We start from the raw sequence: 18,063 nt of genomic DNA, 5'->3' as shown, positions 1-18,063 counted from the left end.
TAAATGGTAGGTATAGCTATTATATCCATTAGCTCGTGTGTAGCAGTTGTAGCCTGTTGTGATTTGGACGACTTTCAAGCGTTTCTGGCTAGAGGTCATTTTCTTGACAAACTAAGGGCCCTTGATGATAAAGTCGTTGACTACAAATCTGAACTTGCTCAAGGTCTTTGATGGTGGACTTTGAAGTAGGGTCCCGGATTGTTGACCGTGCATACACAAATGTAGGGCGTGCAATGGTCTTGTGGCAGTAGCCTTGGTTGTTGGTGTCCAGCCTCTATTGTTGATAGGTCCAAGGTACTGATGAGCCATACTAGTACTGTGATTGCGATTAATTACATTACTTTCCACAATCAACTTTTTTAACAACCTATAAATAATTATCACATTCTTGAAATATAACTTTGTTTGATTCTTTTCACTAATTTCACTTAAATCATGTACCAGTACTAGTATCATATATGACACATATCACATAGAAGTTTTTTTTGACAATATATCTTATAAATAGTACATTACTTAATTTAAAAAAAAATATTTGGTTTTAAATATGTCTTCCTTTCTTATTAAAAGTATGCTCAATCCCCTAGCATATTTAATAAAGCAAATATATTCAGCTTATCTCACCGCTTTTTAATAATAAAATAAGGTAAACGTAATTGTAAAGAACCTAGACTGGTACCCTACGTTACTTTTTAGTAAAAATCTTTGAAGAAAAGAGAATGAGGGTACTAGTCTAAACGAACCCGTGAATTTCTTTAACCGATGTTGAGCGGACCGTTTTACCTAGTTCCAGATCTTTTCGGGACGTCATCTTGTAACGAGCCCTACCCCACTCACAATCCAACTCTACGTGGTAAGATATGAACTTCTATTAACTTTTCTCAACATGTATGTGAAATTAAGTACTTTTGGAAACTAGGTCTTATTCTTTAAGCTTCACCGTTTAAGTATGTGCTTGATTCTCCATCCGTTATTAACTAAGATACAGTAGTGGAGTAGTAAATCGGACAGTTGTAATATGTATACTGGCATTCGACTCTCACTATCTCTTTTTTGTGTACATTTGTGCTGTAGCTTTGATCTACTTATCAATTTTGACATATATCATGGTGGAATATTTTTATCTTTTATTTTTCCCTGATTGTTCAATGCAATGATGCTTGTTTGCATTTTTGAAAATAATACACAGGGATTTGAGACAAGTGAAGGAAACCATTAATCAGCATTAAAGCTGTTGTTTATGCTTATAAAAATTTGGATAAATATTTAAGGTGTGCTTAAAAAAAGTGGTGTGATAATGGACAAATATCTAAGCACCTGGGTTAACTGAAACTAACATTAGTTGGAGAGTTTTTATGGCTACTTAAAAAGTTTTCTTAGGCAACAAAATAATTGCTACAAAATTAACATATTACATCAGTGCTCAAATTAAGCACTCGCAATACACATGTGAAAATCCGAAAATGCCTGTTGCTTTTAAAGTTAATTGCAAATTTTGCCAGGTTAATAGTGACTCAATATCTGTTGGTAAGCAAGGGCTGTCTTCCCTTAGTACAAGTATGTGGCCGGGTCTTTCCAAATGGTAATATTTAATGCATACAGTATTATTTATTCATATGATTAAACAGATCATTGTATTGCTCATTTGTTGTGCCTTATATAATATAGACTCACATTCAAACAACTTGATTCTGTCATGAGACAGCATAGTGCAAAAGAAAAATTCATATTTTTTGTATTTTTAGCTCGTCTGTTTTTCGAAGAAAAAAAGTCGAGTTATTGTGATAGCCTTGGCGTCGTCGGCGTCGTCTGCGTCTGCGTCTGCGTCGTCGTCGTCGTCCAAAAACTTTAACCTTACCTCATAACTCAAAAACCGTTCAACATTTTCACATTAAACTTGCTACACGTGTTCCTATTAACACTATGCATGTTTATAGCAGGTCATATAATTTTGCCTTTAATTAATATTGAGTTATCCCCCCTTTTCGACTTGGAAAAAAAACAGACGAGCGTTGGCACCCACTCCGCGGTGCTCTTGTTTTCTTCATCAAATAGAAGGAAAATCTTATCATAACAATTATAATTTGTTCGATACTCAAGGTTGAATTTTCTTTTGGATGTTATGATACTGTTTCTAGGGAACATAACAAAAAATAATTTAGAACATTTTGGTTAGGTGGACCTGGGTTTGATTCTTAACCTTACCATGTCATACCAACTAGAATTAAGAAAGATACAGACTTTAAGAGCAGTCTTGTGGAAAGGTGTCTGCCTCTTGCCCGGTTGGTTTGGAACCCTTAAAATTTTCATTAGTACTGGTTTAGTTTGTCTGAAACAGGGACAAGTTAAAATTGAGAAAGGCATGGGCAATTCTAGACAGCTTGATTGTACAGTACACTCCACGCGGAACTACCACTTTCCGTTTTCCTCGGCGGATTTTAGTCATCGCGGACACGACATCCAATTGATCATTATCCTCTTTCCTCGGCGTTTTGACTCGTTCACCCACCGAGGCTGATCAGTGGACCGTATAATTACAATCGCCGCGTTACTCGGAGGTAAAAACACCGCGAAACTCGGAGGAAAACCGATAAGAATCTCCCACTGTATCAAATTTTGTTTAATTTATTTGATAATTTTTGCTACACCCGTAATTATTTATAAAAATAATTTATTTCGCGTACCTAATTTTCGGACACCCAAAGGACATCAATCGTTAATTTAACACTTACCAAGTTTCACAGACGGAAGATGATGGATTTTTATCTTTTATCCTGGCTAGATTACCTAACCGTATACACCACTGTGACAAGTTAATTAGTAAATACCCATCCTAAACGATGTATTGCATGTAGAAAGAGGAAGTGTGGAATATTTATTGAAGGATTAAATAAACAACAAGGGCAATCAAGGGATTAAGAAAACAAAGACATGACATTTTTGTAAAACGATCTGCCAATAAAACTTTAAAACTTGTACCACACTTATTGACTGTAAGAAGCAATTATGCACAGTTATACTTATTGAGTCATTAATAAAAGTCAACACATTCAATGATATAGGTAACTAATTAATGTGATGAATTAAAGTTGGATATGCAATACTTAAGTTACATTCGAAAACACCACTCAGACACATTAATCCTGCATAACAACATACATGCTCTCCATGAGATCCTCGTGGGTAAAACTGTGAGTTATGTGACATCACACAGTGTGACTGTTTGATCTGAAGCCGATAGAATGTGTTATTAATTTCAATGCATGTATAAAATGGTGTTTAATGGGATTTTAATTAACTTGATGAAGGATTTACACTTATATGCGTAATAAATAAGTTTAGAACCATTGATAACTACGGATTAATTAATAAGTGGTAAAATGCAAATTAAGAAATAATGACCGAAAAATATTCACACTTACAAAGTTCTCAACACCTTCATTATGAAAATTGATATGTAAATTTTCGATAATTGTTTTTAAAAAGAAACTTACTTACTTTGAAAAATTAATTATCTAATTATTTAATACTGTTTTAACAGAAGCAATGTACTGTAGTAGCTATGCACAAAACGCGGGGTTCCGCGATTAGGTCAATAAATTGATACGATCACTGGCGCTACCGGCAATAAAATTCTCCATAGAAAACGATTAACTCGGTGCAACTCAGCGAAATAAAGCGAGGAAAAAGGTTGTGTACTCTGCGGAAATCCGCGATAAATTAAAAACGCCACCGAGGAAAGTGGTAGTTCCGCATGGAGTGTACTGTATAACTTCTGTCTTACAACATTTTGTTTTATTTATCAGTGAATGATTTTTAGGTTCTTTTTACATGATTTTATCACAATCACATCAGGCTACAAAAGATTATGTAAAAAAACAAAACAGGGGTGGGATTCCCTGACAGATTCTGATTGAACCATTTAAAAGTGGTAATAACGACAACCAAAGTTCAAGTTAGTCATTACTTGGTTTAAAGTATGCACATATATTTACAGCGATACTTTATTATTTAATTTTGCTTTACTAAACAAATAAGTCGGGATGAACAGGGAGAAAAAATGAGCAATATAAAACTTACCTTTACTTGAGAGTGAATCATATCACTTTACTTGAGAGTGAATCATATCAGCCTACATCCATCTTCATTATCAAGCTAAAATAAATTTGTATCAACTAAGAACAATTCAATTTTTATGTTGTGATATGTAGTAAACCACTTTGGAATATTATGTATCTGCTCATTAAACATACATTCACCAAGAGATAGATTTAATTACAAGGCTATTGCACCCAGCAGATAAGCTAGTATCTCAATCTGTTCTTTTTACTGCTTTTTCACCAACAACTTAAAAAAGACTTTATTCAAAAGAGATGCAATTCATTAGTCCTTGTTATCTGACTATTTTTGTCTTTTAATAACTTGAGTAATATTTACTTTGAGTTTTTATACTTAAAGTGACACTCTTATTCAAAATCAATACATACACATGTATAACAAACATCAATTTTGATTGATAAACCTTTAACTACTTACTAAATAATGCATTTATGGAAAATATTAATTAGTAATAGCGGTAACAAGATTATAACCGTGTTTTTAAAAGCAGAAAGCGAAATTTTTTTAAATGATTGGTGAATGCTAAAGATTAACTGTGGTCTACTATAGTCTCATAAGGTAGAAATACCGTGTTTTATGCTCATTTCTTTCAAATTAAACTCGGTATTCTTCATAAGAACCATTGTTTTCGACATTTATTAATCGTTTTTGGAATATTAAAACAATATTATTAAAAGTAGTAAATCTTATCTGGGAGTAAGATTGCATCTTTAAGATAGGAATAACCTTTATGATAATCACAATAAACCATTTTCATAAATCAAAATCCAATTCAAGCATGTATTTGACTTATTGAAATAAGCTACTTTTAGCCTGTTAAGCTTAAGAAGTTTCAAGAACTTGTGGCCTGTAGATCAAATGATCTTTGACCAATCATCACTCTTTTTTAATGCAACGATATTCTACGATTTTGTCTATTGCCTTAATCATAGTTAATAGTTTTGGTTTGCTTCTTCCAGGGGAAAATGAGGAGGAATTCGGTGACCCTGCTCAAGCTGGTTGTCGCTGCTGTTATATTTCTAGCAGCAGGCCCTCTTGCAATGAAGTTTCTGTTTGGTTCTCGGCGTACAGATCAATATGTGGATACCGGTCTCCCAAAGGCACCTGTAGAGAGAAGAGATGTTGTACCGGACGTAAGTAGTACTAGTAATGAATACATTCACTTTTCTGGGTTTTGAAATATACTTGCAGTTTGATATGTAATGACATGCAATATTGTAATTTTGACACCATATTTAATAAAAAATGGTAATATATACAAATCAATAGTAGACACCATCTTAAGCAGTTTTATTACAAGTTCCTTTTGAGAGTAACAACAAATACATGACCTTTTTTAGTTCAAACTTGTTGACTGTAGATTATGTACATTTTGCCATCCAGGTGTTGAATCCATAGAACAATTATATTGGGAGTGCTATGAAACACTTCAGTTGAGGAACAAATTAAATACCGGTAGTTTAATTACTTCAACAACAAATTAACATCATAATCAATAAATGTGAGGCTTTATTGGGAATAGCATGTAAGAACAGAAACAGAAATATTTGCAACTTCCTTGTTGTTTTTATGTATTTTTATATTAACTCAACCAAGTGTTATAATAGAAATCTATCCTTTAAAGTTTAATGCGTGTATGATGTAACGAAAACTAAGTATTAAAACAGAAGAGCAAATAGTGTTGAAAAATGATCGTAATAAAAAAACGAAAACACTGAAATTAATGTTATCAACTATTTTAAGACACAAGTGGCAATAACATTGCAAAGTCAAAGGAAGGCTAACAAAAATTTAATCTATATTGTAGGTTATCTCTATGAATATTTAAGTTTAGGGGACATCACTGTAGTCTGTGAGTGTTTGTGTGTTTGTGAAATATGTGCATTCATGTGCGTGATAGTTGTGTGTGTGCTTGCTTTAACTATACTGATATAAACAGCATAGAAATGTTACATTATTAAAAGATGAACATGTTTGTGTTTATTTGTACTCTATCTAAAAAATAAATGAAATACGACTTAATGATCAACAAAAATTGTAACATTTCTGCTATGTAAAATTTTGATTTTGAACTAGCCTTGCAATCACTCTACTGGTGCAGGGCTTAAGGGCTTGTGCTTATATTGACCTCTGATTATTGCGACAAAAGCCTTGTTTGGACATTTTCAAATTATTGAATTTCAATACACACTAACACAGTCTCTTGTCACACCATAGAAAAGTTCTGGTGAACTAAAGAAGATAGACTGGCATGACTACAAACAGATATCAGCAGATACAGCGAGGGTTGGACCAGGGGAGCAGGGGTCTGCTGTTATTCTCACTGCTGCCGAAGAGAAACTGAAAAATGACCTTTACAAAGTTAATGGCTTTAATGCTTTTGCTAGTGATAAAATTTCCTTACAACGTTCCTTGAAGGATATAAGGCATCCAGAGTAAGTACCTTTTACAATTAATATGACATCTGTTGTTTAGGTATATAGGTATTGGCAAAGATTGGTATCATCCTATATATCAATCCTCTTCAATATATTTAAATGAAAAATGAAAAAAATGGGTTTATCCTATTTTATTTGCCAACTGTTTTTGCTTCATGCTCTTTAGGGCAAATCAGTTTTATCACAATAACAGATGTGATTGAGTTAATTTTATATATCGATAGTTCTCTTGAACCAATGAGTCTGTATTCCTTGTAAAAACAATGAAGATTGCCTGTAACAGTTCACCAGCCATAATTGGGTGTTTACAAGGCAGGTCATTAGAAGAAGCTAAGGATAACAATATATAATAAAAGTTCTGTTGACTGATATTTTGTCAATCAATTATTGTGCATACCAAGTTCACAAGTACATAGATGTGTTACAAAACAAGATAGTGAGTGACATAGACCAATGCAATCACGAGGGCTAGCATTTACCTAACAAATGCAAACTGTTTTGTTTTGTATCCCTGTTGCATACACTGCTAGCAGGGAACTAAACATGTTTACTGAACGCAGGTGTTTCATGTTTCCTTTGGCAGACAGTACAGGTAGTTTGTAATAATATTGAATCATGGAAAAGTAGGTTATCTTTATATTATTGATTTTGATCCATGACTTTAAAGTTTGTACATGTATTTAAACTGAAGTTAAATAGGTCAACTGACCGTGCCTCAAGAAGAAAAGATAAAGATGATTGAAAAGAAGAGTTAAACTTAAATACTCAAAATTTGTTATTTGTTTTTCAGTTGTAAAACCAAGAAGTATTGGAACAAATTACCCAACTGCAGTATAGTTGTCCCATTCCATAATGAACACTGGACAACCCTGCTACGACTCACTTACAGTGTGATCGACAGAGCCCCTGAAAACCTCTTACATGAAGTTATTCTTGTTGATGATTTTAGCACTAAAAGTAAGATTAATACAAAAATCATTATCAACATCTTGTGCTTTAGACGTTTCATCTGCTTTTGCGAGCAACAAATATTATCTTGTTGTGTTTATTTATGACATGAATGAAATATATGGCGGTCTGGGATTATATATTATAAATATATATTATTAATCCTATGAATGGAAAAAACATTAACAGTCCCTGTCGTGAATAGTGTCTCATTTATTCACCTATGTATATGGTCTATTCCATCCCCTGAGATGTGAGATTGTTACAACTATTAAAGGAACATATATTCATTATTAATTTGTATATTTTTCAGAATTTTTAAAAGATGAGTTAGATGAATATGTGGCTAAACAATGGCATGGCCGGGTGAAAGTTGTTCATGCAGAGAGGAGAGAGGGGTTGATTAGGACCCGCATCCTGGGGGCCAAACATGCCACAGGAGATGTCATCTTATTCTTAGATGCTCACGTAGAGGCTAATATCAACTATTTACCACCATTGTTAGGTTGGTTATTTGCTGTGAAAGTCATTGTTAACTGGTATAAAGATTGGTCAAGGTTTTCAAATTATCAGGGAGAATGTAAAACAAACTCATATGATGGTTCATGATGACAAAAAGGATATGTATATAGTATATAGTTAAGAAGGAACAACCTTCCTTTGACTTAGAAATGAATACATCAATTATATTTAATCATATTGTCTACTAAGATAAAAGTAATGGCAGCAGCTACTGCAAAAATATAACGTTCTTTATTGTTTTCGTAAGGTGATCATTTCATGTACATGTATTGTGTTATTATAGATCCTATAGCTGAGGATTATAGAACAGTGGTATGCCCATTCATTGATGTGATAGACTACGAGAACTTCAACTATCGAGCCCAGGATGAGGGGGCCAGAGGGGCGTTTGACTGGGAGTTCTTCTATAAACGTCTACCTCTCTTGCCTGAAGACTTGAAACATCCAGCTGAGCCATTCAAGTATGAGAAAACAATGCCTACTTTACTTTAAATACTTGTTTTTAACAAAATTCAAGTTTGGTTTTCTTGTAAGAAAAAGTGATAATGCAGTTGACAATTTTTGCTGTACCAGAGTATGTTTGTGTGAATAATCTATCAGCTGTTGTTGTTAAATTTCCAATGTTTTGTTTGTTGTAAATATCAATTTTATTTCCACGATGACCATATTTATTATAAACATAATAATTATCTTTGCCCTATTTTTTTCAGTTCTCCAGTAATGGCAGGCGGATTGTTTGCCATAAGCAGGAAGTGGTTCTGGGAGCTTGGCGGCTATGACCCCGGGCTCGACATCTGGGGCGGGGAACAGTATGAACTCTCATTTAAGGTAGGAATTACTACTTTGGCTGAAATAGCGAAGACAATGAATGCATGATATCTTTTTAATATTTTTTAACAAACTTTGAGTGTTAACTTCATAAGGTCATTAAATATGCAATAAACAGCTGAGTACAACTTTAAAATCTCCAGTAATTACCCAAAAATATTTCATGCTCTAAAAAAACTGTTCAATTTTTTTATTGCAAATCTTGATCAGTTTGATCTATTTGAGAAAATTATTCAAGCATAGTAAACACATTTAATATTTTAGTAATTGAGTAATTACTAAAGAATTTGGAGTATAAGTTAACATAATTTGAAGATGGTGTATTAGTTGTGTTTGTCCCTGAGATGTTTATTTTCCAAAACCTGCATGAACTGGATGATGCTTTATCTTTATAAACAACTTTTATTAATGCATGTTATTATTTTGTTATTATATAAAATAATGCTATTGAAAGAATGATTTGTGAGATTTACTTAACTTTTTTATTTCTGTTAATACTGGCACCAAATTGACCAAAGGTCTATTATACTGTATTGTGTCACAAGTTACAAGTTCTTAATACAAATATATTGTTTTATGAATCTACTGGAATCTGAAGTAGGTTACAATACTGTATTGTGCATTGTCAGCTCTGGCAGTGTGGAGGGAAGATGGTGGATGCTCCATGCTCCAGGATAGGCCACATCTACAGAAAGTTTGCCCCCTTCCCCAACCCTGGGGTCGGTGACTTTGTAGGAAGGGTAAGTAATTTTTTGCCGTAAATTTTTGGACTATAAAACAACCTATTTTTTAATAGTACTTAGACTGAATGTGGTATACAAATGAATTTGTAGACTTGTAAATGCTTCTATCCGTTTGTTTTCTCTTTAATTACCAGTTTCAAGTTAATTTTAAACAAAAAATAACCTTCAAAGCCTTATGAATGTAAACCGTATAGCATAATAAATAATTATGTTGTTTTCACGATTCCAGAACTACCGCCGTGTTGCAGAGGTGTGGATGGACGAGTATGCTGAGTTCTTGTACAAACGTCGACCCCACTACCGCAATATTGAGACTGGAGACCTAACAGACCAGCTGGAGGTTCGAAAACGTCTGAAGTGCAAGCCCTTCAAGTGGTTTATGGAAGAGGTGGCCTTTGACCTTGTAAAGATTTACCCACCAGTTGAACCCCCTCCCATTGCCAGCGGAGAGGTAAGATGATCAAAATTTGCTGTTAATATTAGGATGGTAAATTGTCAAGTTTAAACATAATTTCTGAAGGTTTATTGAACTATTGTATATAATATGAAAAGAGCCCTAAAATATCATTTAACTCTGCATAATTGCAAGTACATTTAGAGGATTATGTGTTGTCTCACTCTAAATCACAGTTCTCCACTCTTTCTGATATCTGGTTAAGAAATCTAAGTCAGTATTGCATATCCCTTAACTGACTTGACTTTTAAAATTATAAAACATGTATGTTTGGTTTAGAGAAAAAATGTTTGAATGCAAATAAATATGCATGACTGTGATTGTCTTAACACGCTATAAAGGTCTTTTCATTGTTTTAATTGTAATGAATATTTAAATGAAAATGGCTTGGCCTCAGGTCATATGATAAAATCTAATGCCTTAGTACTGTAAACTGGTGATAAACTGGAAGATCCGAGGACTGACTTACTCAAAGTTTTGAGTTTCCCCAAGGTTTGTTTTCAGTCATGTATACAAATCCTTGTTTTCATAGGTCCAGTGTCATAACATTCTTATTTAGTTTTTAAAACTTTGAATTAACATACCAATTCACATTCATATAGTGCTTTTTTTCGGAACCTTGGCAAGTTGCCATGTCCTCAACCAAGTTTGGTTTTCCGGCTTAAGCCTGTTAAAAATCTACCATTTGCTGTATTTTACACTCTAATTACATTTTTATCTGAGAGGATTTGTAATGAAAATTGCATTGGCAGTTTAAGAACAAGGAGGCAGGGCTGTGTGTAGACACGAGGTACAATAGTGACGGCAGTAACCTCCACCTGGAGAGCTGCCTGTCCGAGAAGAATGGCGGTGGAGAGCAGGTGACCTTGACCTCCCCACCCCTCCAGAAGCCTGGTGATAGGGGCTATACCCACCCTGGTGTCACATGTGTATCTTCTGTGATATGGGAAAATAGAGGCCTTATTGAATGTAATTAAATGTGTTGGGTAAAAAAATACAAAAAATATAGAATAGCTTCTCTGACTGTTTAAACGCACATGGATATAAATAAAAAAATCTGCCTGGTAAAATATGCTCTATGAAACTATTTAAAAATAATAATCCAGCTGAAGTTTTGAGTACACAATTTCTCTGTGATAGGGCCTCTACAGCTTTATAGTTTTTTACTTACAGGAAAGAATTGCTTATGGTGAATCAGCTACCACATGCTTTTTGTTGACCAGAATGACTGCTGTCCAGTCTGCTTGCTAGTTGTTAAATATGTTTTAGGTGTTTGAAGAATGAGAAAACAAAGAATTGTTGTATCAATCATTCGATATTTTAATTAGCATGATTTTGTAAGAATTATGATTTCTCAAACTCCACTGATGAATATCAACCATTAGTTCTAAAAGAAAATCTATAATATGTTCAAATCAAGACCTTGTCACAAAATGCCTCTGTCTATAACTCCTTGTTTTCTCAATCATTTGCTAGAAAATGTGATATGTGGATTGTCCCACTTCTCCCATATAGTCATGATAGTGTTGGTTGAAAGGCACTTTCTGTAGACCCGGTGTACATGTATGTGTTACAGTTTAGAAGCAAGGCTGCCCCTCTGTGTATAGATACAAAGTTCCGGGGAGGTGAAGAGAACTTCAAGCTCGAAGATTGTATAAAGGATGGTAAAGGTGGCGGGGAGCAGGTACGCTAGTATGGTGTTTATTGTAGATGGCTTATATTTCGCCATGGTTGAATTACAGATTTTTTGTTAAATCTTTTGGGACTTGAATATAAAATCTAAAAAATAATCATTTTACTGATGATTTCCATTTATTAAATATTTGCCTGACAATTTTTTAACCTTGCTTAATTGGCAAAAATTTAGAAATTGCAAACAGGACCTCACGAAAATGAAATGACAGTTTGTGTCATATTTTTTTGTTTGGCTGTCTATTTGTAGACAACAAAAGGAATTATCTCTTTTATCAGGGGCGGTATTCATAAAGAATCTTAATCAACAAATTTAACCTACAAGATAGTTTAGACTATATATATTTAATATTTATATAATTGTGTTAAGTTTTCTTTAAGTTCAGCTTAGAAAAAAGGCAATTTTCTACTAAGTTATAAATTCAACATCAAGTTGCTTTATGAATAGGGCCGTGATGCTTAACTTTCACATAATGTCTTTCAAACTTTTATTTTCACATTATTCCACATTATCTTTCCATAGAAGCTTTTGTACTGAAATAATTAAGTTTGAAATATTGAAAAAGTTTTATAATGTTTTGAAAGATTTAGTTAGCTGTAATATTTACAGTAATGTAATAATTATATCAGACATAAGTTTACAAATTATCATAACAGGCCTTAAATTTAAAGTCTTTCATTGTATTGTATGAATTGCGGGTAAAATAGTTTTCCAAAGAAGTCAAAAGCAACTACTCAATGAAATGAAATACAATTATTTCAATGTAATAAATTTTTGACTACCTTTATCTACAAACAGAGCAAATTAGGCAAGATACAATAAAATGTTGTGAATATTATGATCTCTAAATAATGCAAACTTTTACAGATCTCTTTTCTTTGTTTAACTATAAAAGTTATAATGTCCTGTTTTGTTTGCATGAGTTAGTTAACGTTATGTAAATTGTTTGCTGCAATTTGATAGGAATTGGAGTTGACATGGCATAAGGATATTCGACCAAAGAAAAGGACAGTATGCTTTGATGCGTCCACATCAGTGAAGAAGGCACCAGTGATATTGTTTAACTGCCATGGCATGGGTGGAAACCAGCGCTTCAAATACAATGTTGTAAGTATTTGATATTAAGCAAATTGTATGTGGGCCTAAGGCCATGTAATTAAAACAACATAAACAATCATTAAACTTCATCACCCTCAAGGTTAACAATTATTAAACTTCATCACCCTCAAGGTTAACAATTATTAAAACTTCATCACCCTCAAGGTTTACAATTATTAAACTTCATCACCCTCAAGGTTTACATTTATTAAACTTCATCACCCTGAAGGTTTACATTTATTAAACTTCATCACCCTCAAGGTTTACAATTATTAAACTTCATCACCCTGAAGGTTTACAATTATTAAACTTCATCACCCTCAAGGTTTACATTTATTAAACTTCATCACCCTCAAGGTTTACATTTATTAAACTTCATCACCCTGAAGGTTTACAATTATTAAACTTCATCACCCTCAAGGTTTACAATTATTAAACTTCATCACCCTCAAGGTTTACAATTATTAAACTTCTTCACCCTCAGGGTTTACAATTAATAAACTTCTTCACCCTCAGGGTTTACAATTATTAAACTTCATCACCCTGATGGTTTACAATTATTAAACTTCATCACTCTCAAAGTTTACAATTATTAAACTTCATCATCCTGATGTTTTACAACTAATAAACTTCATCACCCTGAAGGTTTACAATTATTAAACTTTTTCACCCTCAAGGTTTACAATTATTAAACTTCTTCACCCTCAGGGTTTACAATTATTAAACTTCATCACCCTGAAGGTTTACAATTATTCAACTTCTTCACCCTCAAGGTTTACATTTCTTATATCTAGTGCTTTAAAATCCGTACAGTAATAATTTTCTCACTTTCTTCTAATTTAACAGTTGGTTTGTTGTCAATATCTTGGCTCGTGTCAATTAAATCTCCTCAAAATCCTTTTCCTTACATCAATGTATAGAGAATATTTTCCTTGTCACCAGGACGACCAGCAAGTGTTCCATCCAATCAGTGGCCAGTGTCTGGACTGTGATACGGGTAGTCGCGAGGTCTTCATGAACCCATGCGACAAGAACTCAAACACCCAAAAATGGCTCATCAGTAATGTTAACATTACGGCTGTCAGAAAAGATTGGAATGAACCATAGAGGTGGCCCCAAGAGATTGAGAGTATAGAAATTATGTTTTTACTTTTTGTGAGGGTTTAATATTCACAATAACTTTAAAAGTCCACTTATGTTACAAGTTTAGAATGTTATGAAATTATGTTTTACAGAATGTTTCTTTTCAAAGTTCAAATAAACCTTACTAAATAAGACCAAACTGTAATAAAAGGACCCCACAAAATTAACACAAGCTACAGAAATTATCACATATATGGAAGGTGTGTTCTGATATTAGTGATGATTCATAACAAGTTCTATTACACGGCCAGGGTTTTCATGGTTTTTAAGAGAACTCTGACATAGCAATAAAATATTTGAATTTCATACGTAATGATCACATATTTTAGCCAAGAATTAAATTGGAATGGTTTCTTATCTTGATTAAAATGATGATTTTACTGCTTTATGAATTTTAATGGTGTTTTTAAATGTAAATATGTTGACATATCATTCTTTAAATTTTATGTGTATAAAACACACATTCTACCTTCATTTATGTTTTCTGATAACTTAATGTACACTATGAAATTTAAATAGCTGATTGCACCATTTTTGTTGAAGGCCAATGCATTTGCTGTATTTGTGTGTAACAATTTTTATTCAAATATATTTTAATGATTTTAAATATGGTTTTCTTAATTATACACATAATCTTTATTGTCCCACTTTTGTACCTGCTTTTAACTGAACCATAGAGTTAGGTGTTGACATTTTAAGTTCTTTTATATATGTACCTGTTGGTACAATAAATCTGTGATATCCACTTTGGATGGTATCTTACATGATCTTAAAGCTTACTTTTATCTAATTATAATACTAATTCTTTATAGATGGAGCTTTATATGAGCATATTATTGTGATTGTATTGTTCAAATGTCTAGTCTCTAGAGTAATTTATGGTCTATATTATGTTGTGTATATTGTCGTGTTTCTGTGTGGTTAATACCAGACAATATCTATTTAAACTAGAATATGTAGAAATTATTTTTTGTATTTAAATTTCTCCTTTGAACATTCCACTGTAAATAATGCATCGAAAAGTATCACCACATAGTTTAATAATGTACAAATTTTTCCAGTGTTTTCTGTGTCTTTATTACCATACAAATAATGTATATCTTGTAATCTGTAAGTGTCAAAACAAACTTACCAATTAAAAACCCATACAAGTTTATTACTGCTGACACATTTATCTGATGGATTTTTACTCTGATACAGCGTATGTATTCCCTCCAGGGATTCAGATTGCGGGTATCTTGTACCTGTTACACATTGTTATATTGTTCATGAATCAAATATTAATAAAACGTTTCATGTAACAGTTCATTAATTCATCAAAGCATTTTCATACACATTCTCATACATTATTACATTGGTCATTAAATCTTAGAAATCCAAATTTGACCATATAAACTCAGTGTCCATTTCATCTGTATTTAACGCATGAGCTGCATTGCGTGATTTAGGCATTTGGGCATAATTATTACTATTGATAAAATCATAAATAAAAAAAATACTAAAAATAATGAATTTTTGATGTGTTTAAATTTCATCCAATTTCATTGTTATTAGTGCTTCATTTTCTTGACAATTTATGAAGATTACTCATTTTTCCAAAGCAAACACGGCTTTTGTTCCAACATTCGAAGTGTCTAATTCAAATAGCCTGATCGTCAAATATACGATAATGAATCATCAAACTCTTCTTAATTTAGCTTTCTTATAATGCATGTTATTTCAATAATGGACTTTCAATATGACATCACTTGTTTGAGGTCAATTTTAGAATTTAAAATGGGCAATGCATGGTTCACTTTTAAAACTGATATCTTTAGCAAATTAGAGATTTCATCATGCTATTTTCACTATTGCTTCATAATAAAAGTTATTTAATTGAAATACCAAACAAAACCATGTGGAATAATAAACAGGTAAGCCCGAAGGTCCAAAATGGCACGATGTTGTTCATTTATTTATAGACTCTAAAAGGATCTTCAGGGATAAATGCCAAGAGGGTTTTAAGTGGTATTTAAGTAAAAGATCTATGTATATTTCCACTTTTTTCCATTTTCCCTCAATTTACATATACACTTATGCAATTTTGTTACGTGTTAGCAATTTAATGATTGTATGATAATTGAAGATATTTTATTCTGACATGTTTATTTCATCCTATTTATTATAAGTGTATGACAAATGATCAGCCAGTTGCTTTTTAAACCATAAATAATGATGATAACCTGATTCTAAAATGAGATTTATGATAGAAGATTGAAAATGAAAGTCTAAATATAATTTTGTTATCATGATGATATCTCTAAAATTTTGTGAGATATGGGTTTCACAAGTAAGACCATGCATTGAGCATTTTGTACCTGTAAGTTTGTTTCAGGTTGATCAAGTAACTTAACCTTATTTAATTGGTTGTTTGCAATTTGTAGTACCCTCATTGATAAGAGGAGGGGGGTGGTAAGCTTATTTAGTCAATCTTTGGGTAAAACCTGCGAGCATCTCCTTGATAAGAGATTATGGGTTAAGCATCTGTCTGAAGGGTTATGTTATGAAGGTTTGAGGCAAGTTAAGCATCTGTCTGAAGGGTTATGTTATGAAGGTTTGAGGCAAGTTTGCACCCCTGCCCTTACTAATGAGACATCAAATAAAAATATATCATACATTGTGTAATGCTTATAGTATGCTTTATTTCTTATACCATGACCCTTTCCTACTCTGTGATTCTTTTTCATCCCTGTGTATATTTTTCCCTGTGTATATTTTTGTTTGCTCCCATGTAAAGTATATTTATTATGTTGAGTTTTAGTAAGATTTTTAAAGATGTAGTGTTGGAAACCGGTATATGAAAATCATAATTAACTGTAAATGTTGTTTTAGAAAACCATAGTAATGGTGTTATTCTCCATACAAACATGTAGTGTGCCATTTAAAAGTATTATGTGTATGATTGATATTAACCTGTGCTTCATAATACAAACTAGATCCTATTATAAACTACTATAGTTAATCATTGGTTTGAAGGTATTTTTATGCCCAGATTTATGGGGGCGGGGATAGAGTTTTTTCTCAGCAAGAAACTTGATTGGAAACTCGACTTGAAAAGACCACACAACTTTGGTCAGTGTTGTGATATAGGGATTTTGTAGCAATATTTAGTGCCTCGGTCACATTTCTTTTTACGTATCTGACTTGACCATTTGCTAACTTGACCTTGATGTGACTGTGCTCTTTTCTGTCAAATGACAAGGCCCACTTGTGTCTAGTTCTCCGGGTTCCTTTGACAGCCCCAGTTCAACGAACAGTTTCAAGTCAAAATTTGTTCTACATTCTCTCAACATGATATACACTGTACATCCATTATGACATGTACCGAGTACACCCATATGTAATATTGAGCTTTGTAAAGATGTTTTTCATATGAATAAACATTCTTTGTAATGCTTGTTCTTTAGGGCTATTCCATTTAAACTTATAACCCCCGGTGGGAAGGCACTTTAAAAATATACCACCTCCCTACAGAGGCAAATTTACCCTTTCAGAGTCCAAATAAGCCAAAAAAGACACCCACCCATGTACAAGACACCCACCCATGTACAAGACACCCACCCATGTACAAGACACCCACCCATGTACAAGACATCCACCCATGTACAAGACACCCACCCATGTACAAGACACCCACCCATGTACAAGACACCCACCCATGTACAAGACATCCACCCATGTACAAGACACCCACCCATGTACAAGACACCCACCCATGTACAAGACACCCACCCATGTACAAGACACCCACCCATGTATTATTTAAATAATTGCCTTCTTCCCTGTGGGTTATGTTTTACTGGAATAGCTCTTAGAGGCAGGATATGTAACAATAGATTATTAATTGATATACAAAATATAATCACCAAAATATTGACCTTCATTTCCTATCATACATGTATACCAAAGATAAAATCACCACCAACATTCGATTTTACCAAACATTGTATATATTTTGAATGACAACTTGGATATCTTTTTATTTTTAATATGCCAGAAATTGAAGGAAGAAAGTTGCAGAATGTCAATTAGAAAGAC

General features: G+C 33.0%; 1 protein-coding gene across 3 annotated transcripts; it reads left to right on the top strand.

Moving 5' to 3' along the window:
* The first annotated feature begins 795 nt into the window (after positions 1-795).
* On the top strand, positions 796-17,655 carry LOC128227947 (putative polypeptide N-acetylgalactosaminyltransferase 10). Of its 3 annotated transcripts, XR_008259877.1 has the most exons (13): positions 796-853; positions 5,079-5,252; positions 6,337-6,554; positions 7,348-7,514; positions 7,819-8,010; positions 8,311-8,488; positions 8,738-8,855; positions 9,485-9,595; positions 9,828-10,049; positions 11,629-11,736; positions 12,709-12,852; positions 13,786-16,534; positions 16,580-17,655. XR_008259877.1 is itself a non-coding variant. In XM_052938917.1 (12 exons), the coding sequence occupies exons 2-12, from the start codon at positions 5,085-5,087 to the stop codon at positions 13,948-13,950; spliced, it is 1,791 nt and encodes a 596-aa protein (XP_052794877.1). In that variant the 5' UTR covers positions 796-853; positions 5,079-5,084; the 3' UTR covers positions 13,951-17,655. The 3 variants fall into 3 exon arrangements, 2 of the variants coding, with proteins under 2 accessions (XP_052794877.1, XP_052794878.1); XM_052938917.1 differs by having other exon boundaries at positions 13,786-17,655; XM_052938918.1 differs by lacking the exon at positions 11,629-11,736 and adding an exon at positions 10,805-10,912 and having other exon boundaries at positions 13,786-17,655.
* Positions 17,656-18,063: the final 408 nt, after the last annotated feature.

Source organism: Mya arenaria, chromosome 3, assembly GCF_026914265.1.
Source record: "Mya arenaria isolate MELC-2E11 chromosome 3, ASM2691426v1".
NCBI lineage: Eukaryota > Metazoa > Mollusca > Bivalvia > Myida > Myidae > Mya > Mya arenaria.
This window is presented reverse-complemented; position numbering and strand designations above follow the sequence as displayed.